The sequence below is a fragment of the Hipposideros armiger genome, unplaced genomic scaffold, assembly GCF_001890085.2.
Source record: "Hipposideros armiger isolate ML-2016 unplaced genomic scaffold, ASM189008v1 scaffold_355, whole genome shotgun sequence".
Classification (NCBI taxonomy): domain Eukaryota; kingdom Metazoa; phylum Chordata; class Mammalia; order Chiroptera; family Hipposideridae; genus Hipposideros; species Hipposideros armiger.
Window position 1 is genome coordinate 984143 of NW_017731705.1, and position 23453 is coordinate 1007595.

Here is a 23453-nt window from a genome sequence, read left to right on the forward strand (position 1 = left end):
AATAATTAAGAGAACAGAACATACTGTAGATAAGGAAATGATGGATGATAGGACAATGTTTTCAAGAAGCAGGGAACAAAGGCTAGAGGGGGAGTAAGAAGAATTTTTAGGTAAAGTTAAAAGAAGGATATTTTAAAACCCCAAAACCTAACAGAAAAAGGAACAGTGTCTAAGGTAGAAAATAATACAAACACTATTCAATTAGCTTAAATCTGGTTGACATGGATGATACATTTGGGGAGAATTGGAGGAAAGAAAAAATAAGCACATTTGGTTCTAAAAAATTTAGTTTGATATTAAATAGAGGAGGTAAGGACTAGAAAAAAAATCTGGATTTCTCCTGAAGAGAGAACATAGTAAAAAACCTTGGAAATGATTAAAAATTCAGATGGAGTAGATATAAACTTAAGAAAGTGACTGATACAGTGACCTGATAAGACTTCCATCACAAATGGCAGAAACAGAAACTGATAAGAGAGAAACAAACTGATATAAATGTGACATCTTCTGTGGAGTCTTATTAGGAAGAAAACATCATTTTAAAAGGTTAACAGCTTTGTCTAATCAAATACTACATAATCAACAAGTAAGGGAAAGGAACATATCAAAAGTCAGCTTTGAAGGGATGGATAATTAATTTAAGTTGTAGTAGGAAGGTCACTAAACCTTGAACATCTGGCTAAAGTGGAGAAACTCTGTGAAGATTCTGCCATGGTTATTATAAAAAAAAACTTAGGTGAACAGAAAAAATAATTCTGCAGCTTGCGCAAATGCAAAAGTGAATGCTTCAGGATTTTGCAAGGCAAAGAAATTACAAGGTAATGAATGATGATCCTTTGAACTTAGGTATCTCTTAGTACTACAGGAAGACACCAGAGGAATTGGAATATTAGCTGAAGCAAATCGAGAAAGGTTAGATGGCAATCAGATCTCTCTTTTGGTGTAGGAACAATAATATTTCTCTAATAGAAGATTTTGGAAGAGACCTGGCACATAAGAGATTTCAGTTCAGAAAAGTGTTTGATAGCTTGTGTTTAAGGAGGACCTAAGAATGCATATATATCCTATTAAAGTGTTCTCACAATTTGATCTTCATATTCACATAAAATGCAATAAGAGCAATTGATTTTGACAGAAAGAACACACAAGCTAAGTAAATTTTAGCAAGTCGAATACTTTCAAAATATCTACTTGATATTACAGTGCTATTTTAAAAACCAAATGAATCAACTGAAATAAAGTATAGGGAAGTACTATTATGTATATGCTTTCTACACACATACACACACACATTCTTTGACATTAACAATTTTTTGGAAATAAGGAAGCAACTATTTAAGAAGATATATAAGTAAAGAATCATGTTTCTATTCACTATTTTTAATAATGTTGAGAATTCAATTTCATAACCTAAATACTAACCATTCTTTTTTAAAGATTTTATTGGGGAGTTGGGGTTGGGGAACAGCATTGGGGAATTGGGGAAAGGAACAGACAAGATGCTGTCCTTTTGTTCTTCAGTCTAGTTGTGGAGGACGTAGCTTCACTGGCCCATGTTGGTATTATCATTGTGCTTTTCCCGGCTGAGGCAGTCACTCACCGGCCATTAGATGGTCGCTCACAGCAGCTCACGAAAGCTCACGCCCACTGCCAGCCAGCCCCACTGCAGCCTATGCCTTCGCCTGCGACTCACAGCAGCCCAGCTCCAGGTCGAGCTGTTGTTCACCATCATAGCTGTAGAGGGCGCAGCATCACTGGCCCTCATGTGGGATCCCAACCAGGGACCTGCTGCTCAGAGCTGGCATCCCAAGCCAACTCCTAACTAACACGCCACTTGCCTGGCCCAAAAATACTAACAATTCTTAATGAAATGGACTAATGAAGTTATTGTTGGACCTCCTATTCTTTTTTTATTAGTTTCAGGAATACAGAACAACATAGTAGTCAGGCATTCAGATAACAAACAATGGGATAACCTGAACAAGTCTACCACCCAAACTAACACTGTACAGAGTCATTAGAACATTATTGACTATATTTCCCATGCTGCACTACATATCCACATGACTACTTTTAAAATTATAATTGATGTTCAATGTTATTTTATAGCAGTCTCAGGTGCACAGCATAGTGGTCAGACACCTACATAATTTATGAAGTGATCGCTCCAAAAAGTCTACCACCCACCTGATTCCACACACTCTTCACAACACCACTGATCACACTCCCCGTACTGCACTCCACATCCCCGTGACTCTCTTGTAATTATCAGTTTATACTTCTTAATTGCTTCACATTTCTTACCTGGCATCCCAATCCCCCTCCCATCTAGTAACTATTAGTTTGTTCTCTGTATCTGTGAGTCTGTTTTGTTTGTTTGTTTGTTTGTTTTGTTCTTTATATTCTACATATAAGAGAGATCATAGAGTATTTGTCTTTCTCAGCCTGACTTATTTCACTTAGCGTAATACACTATAAGTCCATTCATGTGTCACAAATGGTAATATTTCACTGTTTTTATGGCTGAGTAATATCCCATTGTATATATGCACCACTTCTTTTTTTTTAAGATTTTTATTGGGGAATTGGGGTATGGGAACAGTGCTGGGGAATTGGGGTAAGGGGAACAGACAAGTTGCTGTCCTTTTGCTCTTCAGTCTAGTTGTGGAGGACGTTGCTTCACTGGCCCAAGTTGGCACCATCATTGCTCTCTTCCCAGGTGAGGCATATCAGTCATCGGCTTCTGGACAGCCGCTCACAGGGGCTGCTGGCCGCTCACTGCGGCTGCTGGCTACACACAGTAGCCCATGGCAACCCACTGCCACAGGGGCTGCAGCCTACACCGTCACCGGCGACTCACGGCAACCCAGCTCCAGGTTGAGCTGTTGTTCAGCATCTTAGCTGTAGAGGGCAGTGTCACTGGCCCTCATATGTAGTATCCAAACCGGGGCCCTCTGGCATCCCAAGCAAGTTCTTAACCATCGCGCCACTCGGCTGGCTCTACCACCTCTTTTTTATCCAATTGCCTATTGACAGGCATTTTGGTTGTTTCCATATCTTGGCTATTGTAAATAGTGTTGCAGTGAACATAGGGGTGCATATATTTTTCAAATTAGTGTTTTGGATTTCTCTGGAAAAATACCCAGGAATGGAATTGGTGGGTTATAAGGTAGCTCTATTTTTAATTTTTTGAGGAAACTCCATACAGTTTTCCATAATGGCTGCACCAATTTGCAATCCGATGAACAGTGCACAGGGATTTCCTTTTCTCCACTTTCTGGCCAACACCTGTTGTTTGCTGATTTATTGATGATGCTCATTCTGATAAGTTTGAGGTGATATCTCATTGTGGTTTTAATTTGCATTTCTCTGATGATTAGTGATGTTGAGCATCTTTTCATGTCTATTGGCCATCTGTATGTCCTCTTTGGAGAAATATCTGTTCAGATCCTGTCACCATTTTTTAATTGGATTGTTTGTTTCTTTGGTGTTGAACTGTATGTTTTTTTTTCAGATTTTGAATATTAATCCCTTATCAGATGTATCATTGGCGAATATCTTCTCCCGTTTAGTGGGATGTCTTTTGTTTTGTTGATGGTTTCCTTTGCTCTGCAAAAACTTCTTAGTTTGATGTAGTCCCATTTGCTTATTTTTTCTTTTGTTTACCTTGCCTAAGGAGATATCAGTAAAAATATTACTATAGCTAATGTCTGAGAGCTTAGTCTGCCTATGTTTACTTCTAAGAGTTTTACAGTTTCAGGTTTTACACTTAAGTTTTAATCCATTTTGAATTTATTCTTGTATATGGGATAAGAAGATGGACCAGTTTCATTTTTTTGCATGTGCTTGTCCAGTTTTCCCAGCACCATTTATTGAATAGACATTTTTTTTCTTTTTTCCTGTAATGTCTTTGTGTGGTTTTGAAATCAGGGTGAGGGTGGCCTCGTAGAATGAGCTTGGAGCCTCCCCTCCTCTTGAATTTTTTGAAATCATTGAGAAGAATAGGTGTTAATTATTTATTGAATGCTTGGTAGAACTCACCTGTGAAGCCATTTGGTCCAGGACTTTTACTTTTGGGAGCTTGTTGATTACAGATTCAATTTCACTAGTAGTAATCAGTTGGTTCAGATTTTTTGTTTCTTCTTGATTCAGCCTTGGAAGATTGTATGCTTCTAGGAATTTACCCATTTCTTCCAGGTTGTCCAATTTGTTGTGCATAAGTGGTTGTAGTGTTTCCTTATTTTATTTTTAATTAAAGTTTATTGGGGTGACAACTGTTAGCAAATTTACATAGATTTCTGACATAAGAAAAAGATGAAATAGTGCCATTTGCAACAACATGGATGGATCTTGAGGTTGCAATGCTAAGCAAAATAAGTCAGACAGAAAAAGTGAAGAACCATATGATTTCACTGATATGTGGTATATAAAACTGAAAACAACAAAAGAACAAGGAAAACAAATAAAGAAACAAAACTCATAGATGCAGGCAATAGTTTAGTGGTTACCAGAGTGTAAAGGGGGAGGAGGTTTTTAAATGAGGGTAAAAGGGATCAAATATTTGGTGAAGGAAAAAAAACTGACTCCTTAAGCATTCTTATAACCAGTGTTCTAAACTCTGTCTCTGGTAGGTTGGTTGCCTCCATTTCATTTAGTTCTCTTTTTGAGGCTTCTTTTGTTCTTTTATTTGGGACATGTTTCTTTGTTTCCTCATTCAGGCTCCCTGACCGTGTTTGCTTCTATGTATTAGGTAGATCTGCTATGTCTCTCAGTCAAAAATATGAAACACTTCATGAATTTATGTGTCGTTCTTGTGCAGGGGCCATGCTAGTCTCTCATTCCAATTTTAGTATATGTGCTGCTGAAGCAACCACTGGAACTCTTATTTTAGATAGAAATGTCATCTGTGAAAACTAAATGTATCATCACCTCTAATGATGTTAATAGGCAGGTGCTAGTGAGTGTGAAAAACAACACAGAGTATTTTGAAATTGGAATCACAATCTAAATCAGTTATCTTAACTGGTATTTTAATGTATATGTTCAGATACATATGTTGCCTTTTATTAGCACAGTACATGTGATATGCTGACACAAAATGCAGTTTCACCTATATTAATTATACCTAGTAGAAATTATGGGATCTAAATCACTAAAGTATCATTTTTATTTTTAATAGTTAAGATAATAAGAAACAATATTTCAACATCTTGTATTGTATTTTAGAGGGAGAACTGTAAATTTTTGGCATCATAGATCTCCATATTCTTTTCAGGACCCCTTGGGATAAAAATATTCCCACCTGATGAGAGAGCCAATGAAAAGAAATACATGTGCAGAAATACCTGAAAAGAACTTAAATTTTCTTTCAAATATAACATTTAATATGCTCATAGTATAAAGTATAAAGATAGGGCCAGTCGAGTGGCATGTTGGTTAAGAGCTGGCTTAGGACGCCAGCTCTGAGCAGCAGGGCCCCAGTTCGGATCCCACATGAGGGCCAGTGACACTGCCATCTACAGCTAAGATGGTGAACAACAGCTTGACCTGGAGCTGGGCTGCCTGAGTCACCGGCGACAGTGCAGCCTGCAGCTCCTGCTGCAGTGGGCTGCCATAAGCTTCCCTGAGTGGCTGGCAGCCAGCGTGAGCAGCCAGCAGCAGGTATGAGCTACCAAGAGCCGCCGTGAGCAGCCGTCCAGAGGCTGGCGACTGATCTGCCTCACCCGGGAGGAATGCAATGATAATACTAACACGGGCCAGTGAAGCAACGTCCTCCACAACTAGACTGAAGAACAAAAGGACAGCAACTTGTCTGTTCCCCTTCCCTCAATTCCCCAGCACTGTTCCCCTCCCCCAATTCCCCAATAAAATCTTTTAAAAAACCAAAAAAACCCAAAAACCATCTGTAGCTTCTTACTCACTACAAAATAAAACCTTAAAAAAAGTATAAAAATATAAAGAAGGAAATAAAAACTTTTATAATTCCAATCACTGTTATCATCTCCATATATTTTCTTCTAATATTTCTATCCTATGAATAGGCATTTATTTTTATTTATATAGTGGAAATTACACTAAATACAAATTTTTACATAGTATACTTTTTTGAATAGCATTATAACATATCTTTCTGACATTATTAAGAAAAGAAACATAAACAGGACTATACTTGCTATAATATCTATCACTGGATATTAGTCCATCTGTCATTTATTCAAAATAGTCACTGAATACCAGAGGGGGAAAAATTCCTCTGTGAAAAACAGATTAAAAACCTACCTACTGAAATAGTAATTTATTCAAATTTCTTGTATATGAATGCATCTAGTGTAACAAGTTTTAAGAGCATGTTGAAAGCCTTAAAGTATATAAATATTTGTTGTGTTTGCTGTAATGATTAGTTAATAGGCTCCTAAGACTATAGCTAAATTTTCAGTTTAGGAGCTAGACACATTCATCAGTTATGTTGCTGCAATTAGGAATGCTTTCCTTCAGTTGGTAAACATTTTGCCATTTGTGATCCTGGACAAACATTTTTCAGGACACTCTACTTATGGAGAAACACCTGAGGATAAGCACACTGGATAAGTCAGAGTCACTAAGCAATGAATTTACTACATGATCAGACACATCCTTTAGACAAAAGATCTTCATTTATTCAAGAAACAAAAATTAGCAACATCAAGTTTAAGTTCAAAACAAGCAACCAAACAAATAAGCAGACAATCAGACAGTCAGACAAATTAACCATGACTCATATAGTCAGTAAGCCTGGGATATTGTGCACTTGAATATTAAAAAAAAAAACATTCAGAGATAAGGGGCGTTTAATGCCAGACAAATGACAATGATAAAACTTTAACCAAGGGTTGTCTAGTTAAATCCTGGCTCTACCACTTTGTGTCTTTGGACTCTGTTACTTAACTTCTCTTTATCTGTAAAATGCAGAAAACCTCCTAGGTTTACTGAGAAATTTTAAAATGTTAAAATAAATTAGTATTTACAACAGGGCCCAATGAAGAATGAACACTTAATGAGTTAAAAACAAAATTGTATGTAGTTAGCAACTAGCAGTTAGAAAAGAAACAATTTTCACTCTTCCTCCTAATATTCACTTTTAATTGTTATTAATTATCCACTGCCAAATTTCTGATAGTGCTAGAATAAGATGTATTCCAATTGAATAAATATTTTGATATATGATTAATGAAAACTGACTTTCAATCATTTAATTTCTGCAATTTGAAGAATCAAGAGATGTCTCTCCTGTTTTGTTTCTTCCTACCAATTCAGCACACCCCTCTCCACCCCCTCTCTAATATATTTTTTACTATCCTCAAAAAACAAGTATATAATAACCTATCATCTATATGTCTATCTCCAGGAAATTAAAAGGAAATGAATTATACCAAAATCATGTGTATTTCAATACATAAGGAATGCTTGGACATATACTGAAGATATAAAATAGTCATATGTTTGCAACCATATGCAGAATCACTGTGAGTATGAGAGCTGAGAATGTAGTCTGATACAGGTGTGCACTATTATTGACTCCCAAACAAAACGAGACACTTTTGTCTATGATGTGTCTGAGCCAAATAAACTGGAATAATTTCTCCTTTCTCAAGGTAGTTGTGTAATAAGCAGTACTATAGAAAACAGAACTAGCTTCTATGTTCAGATAATTAAAGACAAAATGTTTGCCTACATGAATTCTCTGTGGGATTTTTGAAAGTTTTTCATTTTGGGGAACCACCCTAAGAACTGCAGGACACACAGCACCTCTGGTTTCTACCCACTAAATGCTGGTGGCAATGCCTCTTTGACAATTACGAAAACCAAATGCCTATACAGATTTCCAAACTATCCCTACGAGCATGACTTTCTTTTCTTTTTTTTTTAAGATTTTTATTGGGGAATTTTGGAGATGGGAACAGCGCTGGGGAATTGGGGAAGGGGAACAGACAAGTTGCTGTCGTATTTTGGTCTTCAGTCTAGTTGTGGAGGACCTTGCTTCACTGGCCCAAGTTGGCACCATCATTGTGCTCTTCCTGGGCGAGGCAGATCAGTCGCCAGCTTCTGGACGGTGATTTTCATTTTTTTATTTGTTATTGCCACCCCCAAGGAGCCTTTCAGACATTTTTATCTTAATGGTGCTCCAACAATGAAATTTTAATAGCACAGTTTCACTGTGATTTATACGTATAAATGTACAAGTTTTTCACCCCGTATGATCAAACTTTCTCCTTCTTGGGGGTGAAAAACATCCCCATAGAGAATGTATGCCTTAAGATGCCTGGACCACCCCCGTGAGAACCACAGCTCATGCTGAAAAATAGAACAGGTCATGATGCCAGCACCGTGTCAGGCTTGCATGCTGGGGTCTTCTGAGCAATAATACGTTCCCTAGTCTTTGGCTACATGTGCTCACAGCTCATTTGAGACAGTAATAAATAGAGAAATGTGAGATGCTGCAAGTTTGTGTATCTACATAACCAAATTGAGTCTATAAAAGTGTCAGGTCATTTAATTCTTTTGCTCAAACCCCTCTAGCGGCTTCCCATTCATTTTGATTAAAATCTCAAACCCTTGCATTGGCCTAAAGGCCTCACATGATCTGTTCCCCCATCAACCTCCTTCTGAAATCTGGGCACAATGACTTCTGAGCCCACACCAATGAACAAGCTAAACACAATATTAATGTGCATTTACCAGGCCTTCTTTTTATAATCCTCTTCCCTCTGATGAGAGCTGAGATTACTTGCTTACATCTTTCAGGTCTGTTAATTTGTTCAGTGAGTGAATGTACACTGATTAAACATATATTTGGAAATCAAAGGTGATTATTTACATTCTAGCATGTACACGATTACCCATGAGGGCTGCCAAAATACTTCAAATTACTTATAAACTGAAAATGACCACATATCTAACACTCTATAAAATTTACCTTAAAAACATCAAGATTGTTTTTAATAGAAAAAAAATTGTTTTTAATAGAAAAAAAACAACAACCCTGATGATTTCAGGTTGACAGAAGAGCATAGGGAACTTACATTGAACATAAATTAAAGGTGTTTCATATTTTTGCACCTGTAGATATTTTTATTTTCTATTTGTATAACATTACATGAATGAGACTGTGAAATCCACTTACATTGTTCTTTATGATAAAAATTGTGACAGGCTTTTTACAGGTGTTTGGAAACATGACCCAAAAAATGACATTAAAGACCTGAGTTACTGATTCACTCACATGAGATCCTTGTGTAGCCAAGCAGAATTCATAATACTGAGGTTTATTGGGTGTACATTTACCCCTGGCTTCATATTTAATTACTTATTCAGAAAAGCTTGCTGTGTGCCAATCAGTTCTCCAAATTATGTCACCAAATGTAAATTTATTTCAAAATACAGTAAATGTGAGTTTTCAGCCAAACTACTAAATTAGAAAAATATTGCAGTCATTAAAATAAATTCAGCAGTTTGAATTATTCTTTATACATAAAAATCAAAGTGTTAAAATATTTTGCCAAGTTTTTCTATCAATTTCCTGAGTCACTCTATAAAAAACTGTATCTTTAACAGCCCCACAACACACACACACACACACACACACACACACACCCAAGACTGCATATTTAACAAATGATAATATCAATGGAATACATTGCATTATATTTGGCAGAAATCTAACTAAATTTTGTATTTTAATCCCCCAAACTGCCCTCACATTTCAGGTTCTTTTCTACGTGAAAACATTTTACTTCTTTCAACACACTAAACATTTGCACTTATACTTTGAAAGTTTCACTTTACAAACCTCAAGGCAAACTTTTATAATAGTAATAATTTTCAGTTTTTTTCTAAGTATTGATAACAAGTTAGTATTTAGAGGTGAGAACTTGATTTTAAATCATTTATATTAGAATGCTGTTTGTGATTTTATATAATATGGGATACATATTGGGAAAAATGTACATTCTAAATAATATAGATTCTAAATAATTGTTCTTTCAAATATGGGTATTACGTTGAATGAACACATAAAGACACAGAATTTTGACAATTTGGCTAATTAGTATCTAATGTGTAAATGGAGGGGTTTTATTAAGTAAGTCAATGATTTGTTACAGGTAATTCTAAGATGCCCTCTTACTTTTCCTTGAGTTTTGTGGGCCCCTCATCTTGTAATAAATAATTTTAATTTTAGAAGTACAATTTGACAAAAGGAAGGAAATAACACCATGAACATTTACTATTCACTGAATATTGATTGATTCCTTGTCAGAGCAGATTAAAAGACGAAACAACATATATACATGCATATATAAACTTGCAATAACAAAGAAAATCCAAAATTGGGCTCTGTAGTCAAAAGTTAATCACTTGGAATTATTATTTTTTAAATTTAGTAGCTAGTTTCTAAGAATTACTGATTTAAAAATATTAGCATTCCACTTGTGGGTATTTGTCCAAAGAAATCCAAAACATTAATTTAAAAAGATATGTGCACCCATATGTTCACTGCAACACTATTTACAATAGGCCAGACAGGGAAGCAACCCAAGTGCCCATTAATAGATGATCGGATAAAAAGGATGTGGTACGTATATCCAATGGAATATTACTCAGCCATAAAAAAGAATGAAATCTTACCACTTGCAACAACATGGATGGACCTAGAGGGTATTATGCTAAGTGAAATAAGTCAGACAGAGAAAAAAATACCATAGGATCTCATTTATATGTGGAATCTAAGAACAAAATAAACAAAACAGAAATAGACTCATAGATACAGAGAACAAACTGATAGTTACTAGATGGGACAGGGGTTGAGGGACTGGGTTAGAAAAGTGAAGGGATTAAGAAGTACAAAGTAGTACTTACAAAATAGTCATAGGGATGTAAAGTACAGCATAGGGAATATAGTCAATAATGTTGTAATAACTATGTAGAGCCCCAAGTGGGTACTACACTAAGTGGAGGGGGAATCACTGAATAAGTTATGTAAATGTCTAACCATTATGCTGTATGCCTGAAACTAATATAAAATAATATTGAATGTCAATTGTAACTGAAAAAAGTAAATAAATATATATTTTTTAAAAATTAGCCCTAATTTCCCTAAGGTTATTGTCTACAGACTGATTGTCCATTCATTCATTCATTCATTCATTCATTATTTATTTATTTATTTATTTAGTATCAATCTCTAAAATGTATTGCTAAATTGCAGTATTCTGCTACAGTTAGCTAAAATTTAAAGGCTGAAAAATTTAATACTTGATGTTTAGGTCATATATTGCTAATTTAAGCACTCAACATCTTCTGAGATGAGATATTATGAAATGTGAATGATCTGCTTTCTTCCTCATGAAAATGTTTAATAATAGCAAAGGGAAAATTAAGCCCTTTGGTAAATGGTTAATGTTGCATATATGAACACTTTAGAAAATGAAGAAGAAATTAAATCTCTTAAGTTTGAAGCATTTTAATTAAGTTCCTGAAAGAATTTCAGTAACTTTGAATACTCATACACATTCAACGTGTATTTGTAAACAAAAGAATAGGCCCATTATAAATCAATAATTAGAGCAGTCAGCATCCTTCTTAATCTTAAATGTTAGAAAAAGAAGGAAGGTGATAAATATGGGGACTTTGCAAATAAAACCAAGAAATCTTCAATAATTTCTAGTACATAAAATGAGAATATATAGCAATAAAGATAAAATGAATTATTGGTAAAGACAGCATTCAAATTTCTCTAATTTTCTTCAATATTTAATCCTGGCATCATTTACAAGAAAGTTAAGTGCTCTTTCAAGTAACTCTGCAAAGAAAATAAACCATACTTATTCTTGGAAAATCTGTATGTGTTTGCATGTGTGTACATATACACATGGATATATGTAATACATGTATGTATACACATGCACACATGTATGTAGCATGCTGTTTTACTGATTAATTTACATTTCTAAACATTTCTTGACTCTTTTACAATTAGTATATAATATATAGCCTATTTTCAGTGTGTTTTAAAAACGTTTTGAGAGCATAAATCTCAAAATACAAGATAATTGTCTTTCTCAGTACTTATTACAGTACCACATGAATTTATGTGAGAATTAGAGAAAATAAACATAAATAAGATTAGATTTGTGATTTGATTTGAATTTGACTATTTTCAACCTGGAGTGAATTTCTTATTTCATTAAAATATATTTATTCCCCAAATTCTTATCTGTAATGGTTGCTGACAATTTTCTTGATATTATACATCAGGGGTCGGCAAACCTTTGAGACAGAAGAATCAATCCTGTCCTTCACAACAATTTAAAAATTATTTGAGAGCCATAAATATATTTTTCCAAATAAGAAAAATGTAAAAATCCTTTAAAAATGTTATAAATGAAACTATGATAGTTTTATTTTCATTTTCAATTTTACTTCAGAGCCATGTGTACGTACCCAAAGAGCTGCAAGTGGCTCATGAGCTGCAGATTGCTGACCCATGTTATAGATTGTAATAGATACCTATCACCATTCCTTCAATGGCATCTTCATGTTAATCTCTCCCATTGCATACAGTGACCTGGGTTCTGTATCAGCCAGGGAATATGCTCTCAGGAAATAGCTACTTCCCTGTCAGTAAATACTACAGAGACATATGCACAATAAATAAAGAAGCATTTTTTGAAGAAAATTTTAATGTCAATAATCACAACACCGAAAATAATTATAACCACTACAAACAGACTCACCAGTGTTTGAACTTTGGTGTGCAAAAATGTATGGTCATTGTGGTTAACCTTTACAACTTGTTGGAGAAAACATATTTTAACTTGACTTAACAGATAAAAATAGAGACCCAGTTCTTACAACATGTAGATGGAGAGATTGGATTTGGACCTTGGTATGTCTGTCTCCAGGGTACCTGCTCTTATAAACTCCACATGATATAATGATTTTGAAACATACTGGAGACTTCTTAACTGTTTTTCCCCAAAATTAAATTTGGGGTTGGGCTGACCATCATTTTACTCTAAATTAAGTATCACTTTTCATGGGGAAATAATTTTGAGGATCATTTTCATGATGGCTTCATTTATCGAAGAAGAAATTTCTTTGGCAGTGACTGATGAAATTTCTGGCTAGGCTCATAACCTTCTTGCCCATAAACTTTGTTTAGGTTACAATGCTACTCTATGATGATTTAACCATTACATGCTTCAGATTAATGGGCTGCCAAAATGTTTTCAAATTATCGCTCACTCTCCCTCAATCCACTTCTAAATTATACAGTTTATGTCACAGAAGAACTCCCATTCCTTCTCTCTGATTCAAAAAATTACTGTAACCAGCCTAGACATATTAATGCTAGTAATTTTATGGATTTGTTTCTTCACAATAAGAATGAGAGATGAAACAGGACAACACTACTTTTGAGCCTGCTCAGCATTTTCTTATATTAATCAAACAACACCAAACTGACATAGCGTGTGAAAAGCTTAAAGGTGAAGATGTTGTACAGATTCATAGAAAAAAAAAGTGACTATGTTGGCAGGGACTTTGGACAAGTTATGGCAGTGATATATTCATCACCACATTTCCTTACGCACACTGGTCTCTACACTACACTGTCCAAAACCAACTGAGCTCTAGCACGTAAAACTTTCTTAACACTTCTGTAACCTAAGAACAATTTTAAATGGAAAATAATAGGTGGTTTCTAAGGAGGGCTAGTGAACAGGAAAATTTTGAACTTGTCTTTATTTTAAAATAACGAGTTTTCAAAGACATTCTATTCTTAGGTGTGGTTTTACTATACCCTTGGGCTAATTTTTTATGAGTCAAATCTCTAATTTTAAAATCAAAGTCAGTTATAAAATAGTAGTCCACTGACAGAAATAAGCTACGTAGCCAAATTTGTTGGTTCACATCTGTACCATAAAATGGGGGGGGGGATCTTATAGACTCTTTTTCTTTCAGTCTCCTTCAAATTTATGAGTAAATTACTTAGATCCAAAATATCATATTTGAAATCAATATACAGGAGATAGTTAAAAATCACCATGTTGGAATAATTTAGGGTAATTTCTCTGCTGCAAAAGCCGGGATGACTGCTGGATCTAGCAAAACTGAGGTTACAGACATTCATCCTCCTCATTCTGTTGGGTTCCTCACCGTTTAATAATATCTTTATATGTTTAATTTCTATATATCTTATCAAAATGGGACCATAGTTGTTGTGTCTTTATTATTATTTTGAAATACTGTTTCTATAGCATTTTAACTTTTCAATAGGGAACAGTTTGAGAATGGATTACCTGAGAAATTGTTTTTCTATTCATGTGTGTGTGACAGCTGAGTTCAGCTGTTTTCTTAAGCATCTACAGAACAGCTGAGTGCTTTCTCCTGGTCCTCAGATTTGAAGCTAAGGGAACGTGAGGCAACAAATTTACCCAGGAATGTATATGATCAAGGAATTTACATTCTTTTCATCTGCTACAGCTTTAAGTTATTGACCTTTGTCGCATAACTGTGGGCAAAATCATCTCCTATAACTCTTGTCTTCTCTACATAAAAATGTATATATTAGCACAACTCTACCCACCATAATTATGGGTTAGGTGCTCAGTGCAATCCAAGACACAAAATAGGCATGTTTCAAATTGAAGTCTGGGCCTTACAAACTTAACTTACTGCAAAATCCTTATCTGTCATCTGGTGTTTGTGTTTATCCTGAGACAACAGGCATAGCTATGGGGAGAAATGGAATGTAACAAAGTTGCTTTCATGTTGCTACAATCCTAGAGTTCCTCAGGGGTAGACAAAATGATTTGGTGTCAACCATTGAAGGCGGCTCATGTTCAGCCATCAGTTAAACTTGGTTTTCTGAACCATCAAGTATCAATCAAATGGAAAGGGGCACAGGAAGAAGAGGCCCATGTTGCTGCATTAATAATTTCATTGTCTATAAATCATATACTTGCCATGAGCATTTAATAAAACCACAATACAAGTATTGGTATTTCTAAAAATGTTTTTTTAATGTTACATGGCTTCAAATATATCTTAACTTATAAAAATGAAGTAACAAAATAGACATGTGTGGTCAAATGTATTTGATTTCAGTTCTTTTCTTGCTATAATTATTAAAAACTCTCTCTGGAACTTTCTTGTAAGAAATCATAGCATAAATATTCTAATTACTCTTCATCACCTTGAGTTAAATAAAAAATACCAGACTTGTCCCTTTGAAATTATGATCATATATTTCAACTACATTTACCAAGAATTACTGCTAGAGAATCCATTTGTTTTTCAAAAAATATCATACCACAAATGATCATGGACAAGCAACACTCTATTGTCCCCCCAAAAAAGAAATCTGGTGCATTTTCCAGAGTTTCAATATGACATATTGCATATCTTTAAAGTATCATGATATAAAGATAATCTTGTGTTCCATGAACATTCCTAATGTAATACATGCACTCTCTATTCTGACTGCAATTGGTAGATCAGATGGTTGCAGGAAGGAAGCTTTGTTCTGCAAATGGAACAATGACCATGACATGTGACCATATACAGTTCTTTTTCTCATTAAGGGAGCCCACAATGCTCTTTCTCTTGTAGGGGTCAGGCACCTCTGTGCCTGTTCATAAATCCCACCAATTTCTTCTGTTTCCTGGTCGTCTGTCTTAAACTGTTGACTTCAGACTCTGTTGTAAGATTCTAATCTTTGGCTAGGTGACTCACTGCTTATGCATGAGTTCATTTATACATAAATCTATTGATTTGAGGTATCAACCTTATTGTCTGATCAACACTGCAAGAATATTTTTTTGCTGGGTGTAAAAGGAATAAGAAATAGTAAAGATTCTTTCTTTGGGGCTGGCCAAGTGGCACATTGGTTAAGAGCTGGTTTGGGACGCCAGCTCTGAGCAGCAGGGCCCCTGTTTGTATCCCATGTTAGGGCCAGTGACGCTGCGGTCTCTACAGCTAAGATGGTGAACAACAGCTCGACCTGGAGCTGGGCTGCTGAGAGTTGCTGGCAATGTCAATGGCATAGGCTGCAGCCCCTGCTGCAGGGCTGCCATGAGCTACCATGTGTGGCCGGCAGCCAGCGTGAGCTGCCAAGAGCCGCTGTGAGTGGCAGTCCAGAGGCCGGTGACTGATCTGCCTTACCTGGGAAGAGAGCAATGATGGTGCCAACATGGGCCAGTGAAGAGATGTCCTCCATAACTAGACTGAAGAACAAAAGGACAGCAACTTGTCTGTTCTTTCCTGATTCCCCTATGCTGTTCCCCTCCCCCAAGTCCCCAATAAAACCTTTTAAAAAAAGGATTATTTCCTTGTATATTTATATTGCAGAATAAAGCTATATCTTGTTTTACTTATGGAACATGGTATTTCTTTGTAAATAGTGTTTCTCAAAAATTCATGAAATGTGAAGAGTAAAGAAAGATTAGAGGAGACAAAGAATAAACAGTACAACATTGTTTTTCAATAAAAACATTGTAGGTCTCTTCACATGGCTCCTAGCTTTACAAAACTAGTACTCTGAAAGAAGAGTTAAAAACTGTTTTTTATAATAATATTAATCTGATGAAGTTGTGTAGTGTAGGATATTCTCATAAACATGGCAAAGATAAAGCATAAAATTGGAGAAAGTTCAATGGTAGCTAAGTTTTTTCAAAGCCTTCTAAAATTTATTTTAAATGATTTCAGGGCATCTCTAAAGGACCTGCCCTGAATAATCCTAGTGTTTCAGAATTTTTCTACAAGAAATACTAGACCTGTGACCAGTGACAGAAGAAAATGAGCAGATGATTAAAAATAACTGCAGAATAAACAAGGCAAACAAACAAAAACTCATAGACACAGACAATAGTAAAGTGGTTACCAGAAGGAAAGGCACATCAAGGTGATAGAAAAGGGTAAAAAGGTTCTGAAAAATGGTGACAGAAGGAGATTTCACTTTGGATGGTGAACACACAATGCAATATGCAGATAATGTATTATAGAATTGTATACTTGAAACCTATATAATTTTATTAACCAATGTCACCCCAACAAATTTAATACAATTTAAATAAAAAACGCAGAGAGTTCATTTGAAAATGTTGAGATGAAAAGTTAAAAATACACAATCAAAATAAGAAATGCATTGTGGTATATTTATGGAGGGATTTTTAATTTTTTTTCCAGAGGAGAGAAACTTGGGCAATCTTAAAGGGAACTTGCAGAGTGTGTGTGTGTGTGTGTGTGTGTGTGTGTGTGTGTGTGTGTGTGTCTGGCAGTGGTAATTGTGGAGGGTTCCATAAATGAATGGGACAGTTTAAGTCTAAGGTGTTTCAGTCACAGAGAATTGTTCCAGGAAATATGCTTTTTAGGTTTACAAGTTTAAGCGCAAGAATAAAGTTCACATTTGAAGCATTTCTATAAAGTTTCTGGGAATTTTCTGATTACAGTTTTAATAATATGACCCAGCTGGGTTTTTTTATACATAATTTTTTTCTTTCATTATACTTTTGTAAAATTACATCTGCAAATTTGATAGGGAGGTAGGAACATGGAATTACAAACCATTTCTTAAAATCTGAAATTCTAGAATAGAAAAGACTATGTGGATTTTTATAACTCTCATATATGTCATTCAAAGATGGCAATAAATGGATGATATACATAAATTCACAATTTTTGGACTTTATCTTGTTGAAATATACTAGAAACTTTATTTTCCTATAGCATAATGAAACCTGCTTATATAAACTTTGAGGAATGAATAAATGATACAAATTTATGACATTTATTGTGTTGAGTTTCACTTATGTGAATCTGAAGAACAGACATCACTTCCTCAGTAAAATTCTCTCCAATTCATTACAGCATACTTCATTTCATTCTGACACTGATTTTCTTTCTGTGTCCCTTCCTTAGATTAGATAGTATTGTTAGGTTGGGTTAGGTCTATGATCTGGTCTTTTCATTGCGTGATATGGTTGCCTTAAAAATAAAAACAACTAATATGTTTATTTTTTTAATGAAAAAAGCCTCAGAAAGTATTTAAAAAATAAATAGAGATTATACATATTCTCCATACCTAATGGAAACTCTTCTTAATTTGGAGTATTTCCTTTTCATTGAATTTCTTTTTACAAATTATTTAATCAATAAATATTCATTGAATATACATATTTCTCAGAAACTTGACTAAAGCTGAGGAAAGAAACAATAATGAGAGAGAGAGAGTTCTTGACTTCTTGGAGTTTATATTCTATTGGTGAAGTGCTAAACATATAAAAAAATATAAGGTAAAAAGTTATATAATGATAACTGCCATAACAAACAGGACTAGAAGATTGAGAGTTATATGGCATGCAGTACTTTTAATCTGAGTAGGCCTTTATGAGTTCTTTTTTGAGTCATAATATACACAAATCTGTACAGCCTATCATTTTTCACCAAATGTTACATTTTAAGCATTTTTATGCTGCTATTATGTTTTAAAACGATTATGTTTTACAGAATTTACTCTATTCACTTACCTTTCTATATTTTGCATGTATATATTTTTTCAGTAACTAATATTTTGATGGAAATCTGTACAAAAATACTTTATGTCAAAGAATAATTGATAATTTTTCATAGTCCAAAGAATTTGATATACTAATTTATACTCTTGAATTTGATTTGTATTTTTGAAGAGCCCATTTATTTAAGCAAATAATCATTTGAGTTTCTACAATGTGTTAGGAGTTCTACTGAATGCTAAAAATGATACAGTCTCTTCCTTGAGTTCACAATGTCAGGAAAGAGGCAAAATTATAAACATATACAAAAAGTTGGGTAAATATTTAATAAATTACCAAGTTCTAGTTATTGAAAAAAAATCTAAGCAAAGGAAATATTTAAGGGCACTAAAGTCAAATAACATAAATACTATCTATTTTGTAGTAGAAGAATATCTAATAATCTGTAGTATTCTTATGTTTTTAGAAGTTCATGAGTAAAATATGACTAAAAAAGTTTAATGAAGTCTCTGCTACATCAACAGAAAATATAAATCTCTTCAGACATTCAGATTCATACCAAAAGCTCTGAAACACTCTTTGAAAGTTAGATAATCTGATTGAAATTTCTTAACTTGATTCTTATCACTACCATCTTATGTATATTATATAACTCTCAACCCATTAGGAGGTTGACTGTCTTTCTATATATGTTTTGGAAATTCCCCCAAAAAGATATCTATTAAGTTAAATACAAGCTTTCTTTCACAATTTACTCATTGTTGGGAATCAATTGATCTGTATCCCAACAGGAATTCTCTTAATTGAGACATTCTCAATGAATTGTCTCTACTCTTCTCACTCAAGCTCTTCACTGTAGGAGTGTGCTTGGATCACTCAATTTTGTGTTTCCCAGAGGTTTCTTGGAAAGTGAAAGGTTGAAACAAAACAGTTTAAGATTTTGTATTACCCCTTATCCTACTGTTTTGTGGCATCAAAGACCACCATAGCAATCATAATATAGGAAATTACAGTTCAGTCACTTTTTGAGGAGTCAAATAATTTAAAAACAGAAATCTTTTCCTCTACACTAAGAACAATTGGTTTGTCATAACTCCATCCATTTCCCCATCCCATCTCATCCCAATTATTTTCCAAGCACTTTTTCCTATATTTTTAAAATATCTTTTTAAAAATTTTGGGAATTCTCAAACTTGCTATTTGTAACTCACTACTGGTCCTTCAATGGTATTTATTTACATCCAACCAGGAGGAAGGCTTTGGGAATGGCTACATGAAAAAATAACATTTTGAATTTCCTCAGACTGATTCATTTTGAGGCTATTGCTTTCAAAACAGACCCAAAGCTGACTCAGGAATTGGGGTATGAGTTTACCACAGTCAGATTGATCTCAGAGGGGAGTTTTCTGCAATGGAAAGGACACTGAGTTAGAATCTAAACACTTTGGGGCCGGCCGAGTGGCGCATTGGTTAAGAGCTGGCTTGGGACGCCAGAGGGCCCAGGTTCGGATCCCACATATGAGAGCCAGTGACACTGCCCTCCACAGCTAAGATGCTTAACAACAGCTCAACCTGGAGCTGGGCTGTCGTGAGTCGCCAGCGATGTCAGGTGGGTTGCCCTGGGCTACCGTGTGTAGCCAGCAGCCAGCGTGAGCGGCCAGCAGCCGCTGTGAGCGGCCATCCAGAAGCTGGAGACTGATCTGCCTCGCCAGGGAAGAGCGCAATGATGGTGCGGACTTGGGCCAGTGAAGCAATGTCCTCCACAACTAGACTGAAGAACAAAAAAAAGAGGAACTTGTCTGTTCTCCTTCCCCCAATTCCCCAATAAAAAAAAAGAAATCTTAAAAAAAAAATCTAAACACTTTGATTACAGATCTGAGTCTGTAAAATGACTGAGTGAATGTTCTGAAGCAAAGCCCTTGCTAAGCATGGAATTACTGTAGATATATTTTTTGTAATGATATGAAAATATAAACATAAGGCTAGACAAGCAAAAAGTATAACAAATATTGACTGGAGTGATTACATTTAAGTCCAAAGTGTGGAGTAAAACTGACAAATCTTGGACTTTGGGAAGGAATGAATTCCTCCCTCAGTGTTCTCCAGAGGGGATGCAAAATTTAGACTTCATGGTTTCACCTTACAACAGTAAGGGGGAACATCAAGGCAACTGCACGTCCAGAGAAGAAATGGTCAATAAGATTTATCACTTATTACTTTTGGATGGTGTAAGTATCATGCTTATGGATACACTTTTCTGAATCATGAGAAGGAGGAAAAGGAAAGATTAAATTTAAAAAAAAGAAGAAGAAAGATAAAAGGCCAGTAATAATTGATTACTGAGAAATTCCACTGAGCGCTTAGCAGGTTAAACTGATGACTTTTCTAGCTTGTATGGCTTCCAGTCCCCATCGATCTATCCATCAGATCATTCCAACTCCCACTCAGGCCAGTAGACAGAACCGTAAATGGGCTAAAGCCACGATTAAAGCAAAAGTCACAAGCTTAGCAATAGCTTTAAGGTTAATTTGAATCTTAGCCTTAAACTGGAGGAAGTTCCAGTAAAATAGGTTGATTGGCATGCCTCCTCTGAGCATTTAAAGATATTTTAAAAGAAGCATTCCACTTCTCCAAACAGATCCTTGCGTCCATTTCTGTCTCTCTTTTTTGAAAACAGATATAGAGAAGAAAAATGTTTTACTTCTAAACTTAGATAAAGGAATATATCTACATCTAAGCTTTCTATGTATGCATGCAACATAAAAGTGGAACCATTCCACCTATGGTGTCCTATGGGATGGTAGAAGGGAGTAAAAATGGTGCTGGATCTGGCTTATTAGCTCAGAGGGAAACATATGTCAAAACCATTTCCCTCTCTTGTCATGATACCAGAAACAGATTCAGTTCTATAACTGAAATATTAGTTTAAATACTGCATGCCTTAAATACATAAACACACTTAATAGTGAAGTTGTGGAGGTCTTGCATTTCTATAGGAAAAGAATAAAGATAATGACTCTCAAGAGTGATGTATTTATCAACCTGCAACTCCTAACTGTGAAGCATCAACTCTTAAATCATTAAAACCAGGATTTGTATAAAATTTGTTATTTCTAATTTTACTTTCTTGTTACCCTCAGAACAAAATGCTACATGTTAGAATTTTTTACATAGTTAGCATTTGAATATCAACAAATCTCAGTCACATATTTGAACCTCATGTAGAACAGGCAATGTTAACTTTCATCCATGGCCTTTGGATCTATCTGCTCAAAATCCTCACAAGTCTCAGGAACTGAAAGAGTTAACTAGAAAAGCCAAGCAAAAGTCTTTCAGTAAAACCCAGAACAATATTGCAGATGTGTCGGGCCTACAGAAGGCGGAGCTCATTTATTATGCATGCATATTTAATGCGTACAATTATTTTTAAGTCTTAAAACCACCTCTTAGAAATGCTGTGAACTGCAAAGCTAGGCAGACCCGAAGCATTCCTAAATATAAAGAAGAAAGAAAGAAATACACCAAGATTTAAGAATCCTGGTTACTCACGATTCTTTTCACCTCTCCACCTTGACCCAGCTTTCGTTCTGCCCGAGACACCCACAGGAGAAGTTATTTCTGCCATCGAGAGCAGCAGCACCAGTACCAGCACAGCCATGCCAGGTAAAAATAACTTCTATGAGAGTCCTGTCACAGACGAACCTGAAGGCTTACTGGGAATAGAAACCTGGAGCCAATCCTGTCATTTTATTCAGCAGAAAAGCAAAAACGCTGTTTTCCCCATACATTTTTAAAAAACAGGTATGTTCTCATCAGGCTTCCCATTTAAATGATGCAGGAAATCTTAAAAGAAAAAATTGAAAGGGATGTAAAACCTTCCTCTACACATAAGCAAAATGTCAGGAAAGGATAAGCTGATGATTTTCTCTAGTTTTCCTGCAGCTACCAGTTCCTAACCTGCTCCTGCCAACTCTCACTTCTTCCAAATGTTTGTCAACATTTTTCAGGAAAAAGCTGAGATTTCAGCATTTCCCACCTACCCAGTCTGTACCACAGAATATAGTACTTGAAACCTGAATATTTAATTTTGGCACTGCAAACACACCTCGTTTCACACAGAGGTGGTTGTTAAGGAAAAGGAAAAAAAAAATAACACTTGAACTCAAAGCTATCTGGTGTCTTAGAAAAGGGATTAGATGTATAAATATCTGCTGCTCAGACATGATAAAAATGCCTCTGGAAAAAAAAGGAGTGGTAAACAAACATGTTTCCTAGTTAGCTTGTACTATGCAATTTTCTATTCCAAAAATAATGTAAAAAGACAATCTGCCAAAAATATCCCAAATCCATGAAGGAGGCGAAATGCAATGTACATTTCACATTCAAGGATCATCTGCATTGCCTCATAAATGCTTGCTTGCTTTGTAAACACATGTCAGTATATTCCACCTCCTGCTTCCTACAGAATGATTTTATCACCTCATGAGCTGAGGCTACTTTTTTTTTTTTTTAGCAAATTAGACTTTTCTGTTTTATAATTAAGTCTATTTTCCATGGGCAAATCACAGGATTGTCTTTATTATTTTGGAACTACACTGTAAAGACATAAGAAGCACACTTTCACTTTGGGACCAAATTTATTTTTTAATAATAAAAATAATTTTATGCTTCTCAGAACATTATGGAACAATAATATACGTACATTGATTTTAATAAGCATACAAGACTACTTCAGGATGCTGCCAAAGAGATAATCATATTCTACAACCTAACCTAATTGTCCAGTTCACACAGCTGCCAAGACATATTTCTAAAACACATACCTGTTTACTGTTAGTCTCCTATACTGCTAAAAGATGAGAGAGAGAGAGAGAGAGAGAGAGAGAGAGAGAGAGAGAGAGAGAG

The 23453-nt window shown here is 35.2% G+C and overlaps 1 protein-coding gene across 6 annotated transcripts in view; it reads right to left on the reverse strand.

Moving 5' to 3' along the window:
• The window catches only part of ROBO1 (roundabout guidance receptor 1), a 1209462-nt gene that overhangs the window by 812857 nt on the left and 373152 nt on the right, over nucleotides 1-23453 (reverse strand). Inside the window, exon 1 of one of the 6 annotated variants that reach the window (XM_019661597.1) lies at nucleotides 22098-22236. The exons of the other annotated variants lie outside the window; for them this stretch is intronic. Within the exon in view, the coding sequence (XP_019517142.1) occupies nucleotides 22098-22206 (109 nt within the window). The 5' untranslated portion in view covers nucleotides 22207-22236. Of the gene's footprint in view, nucleotides 1-22097; nucleotides 22237-23453 lie in introns of those variants that run through there. 6 annotated transcript variants of the gene reach the window in all.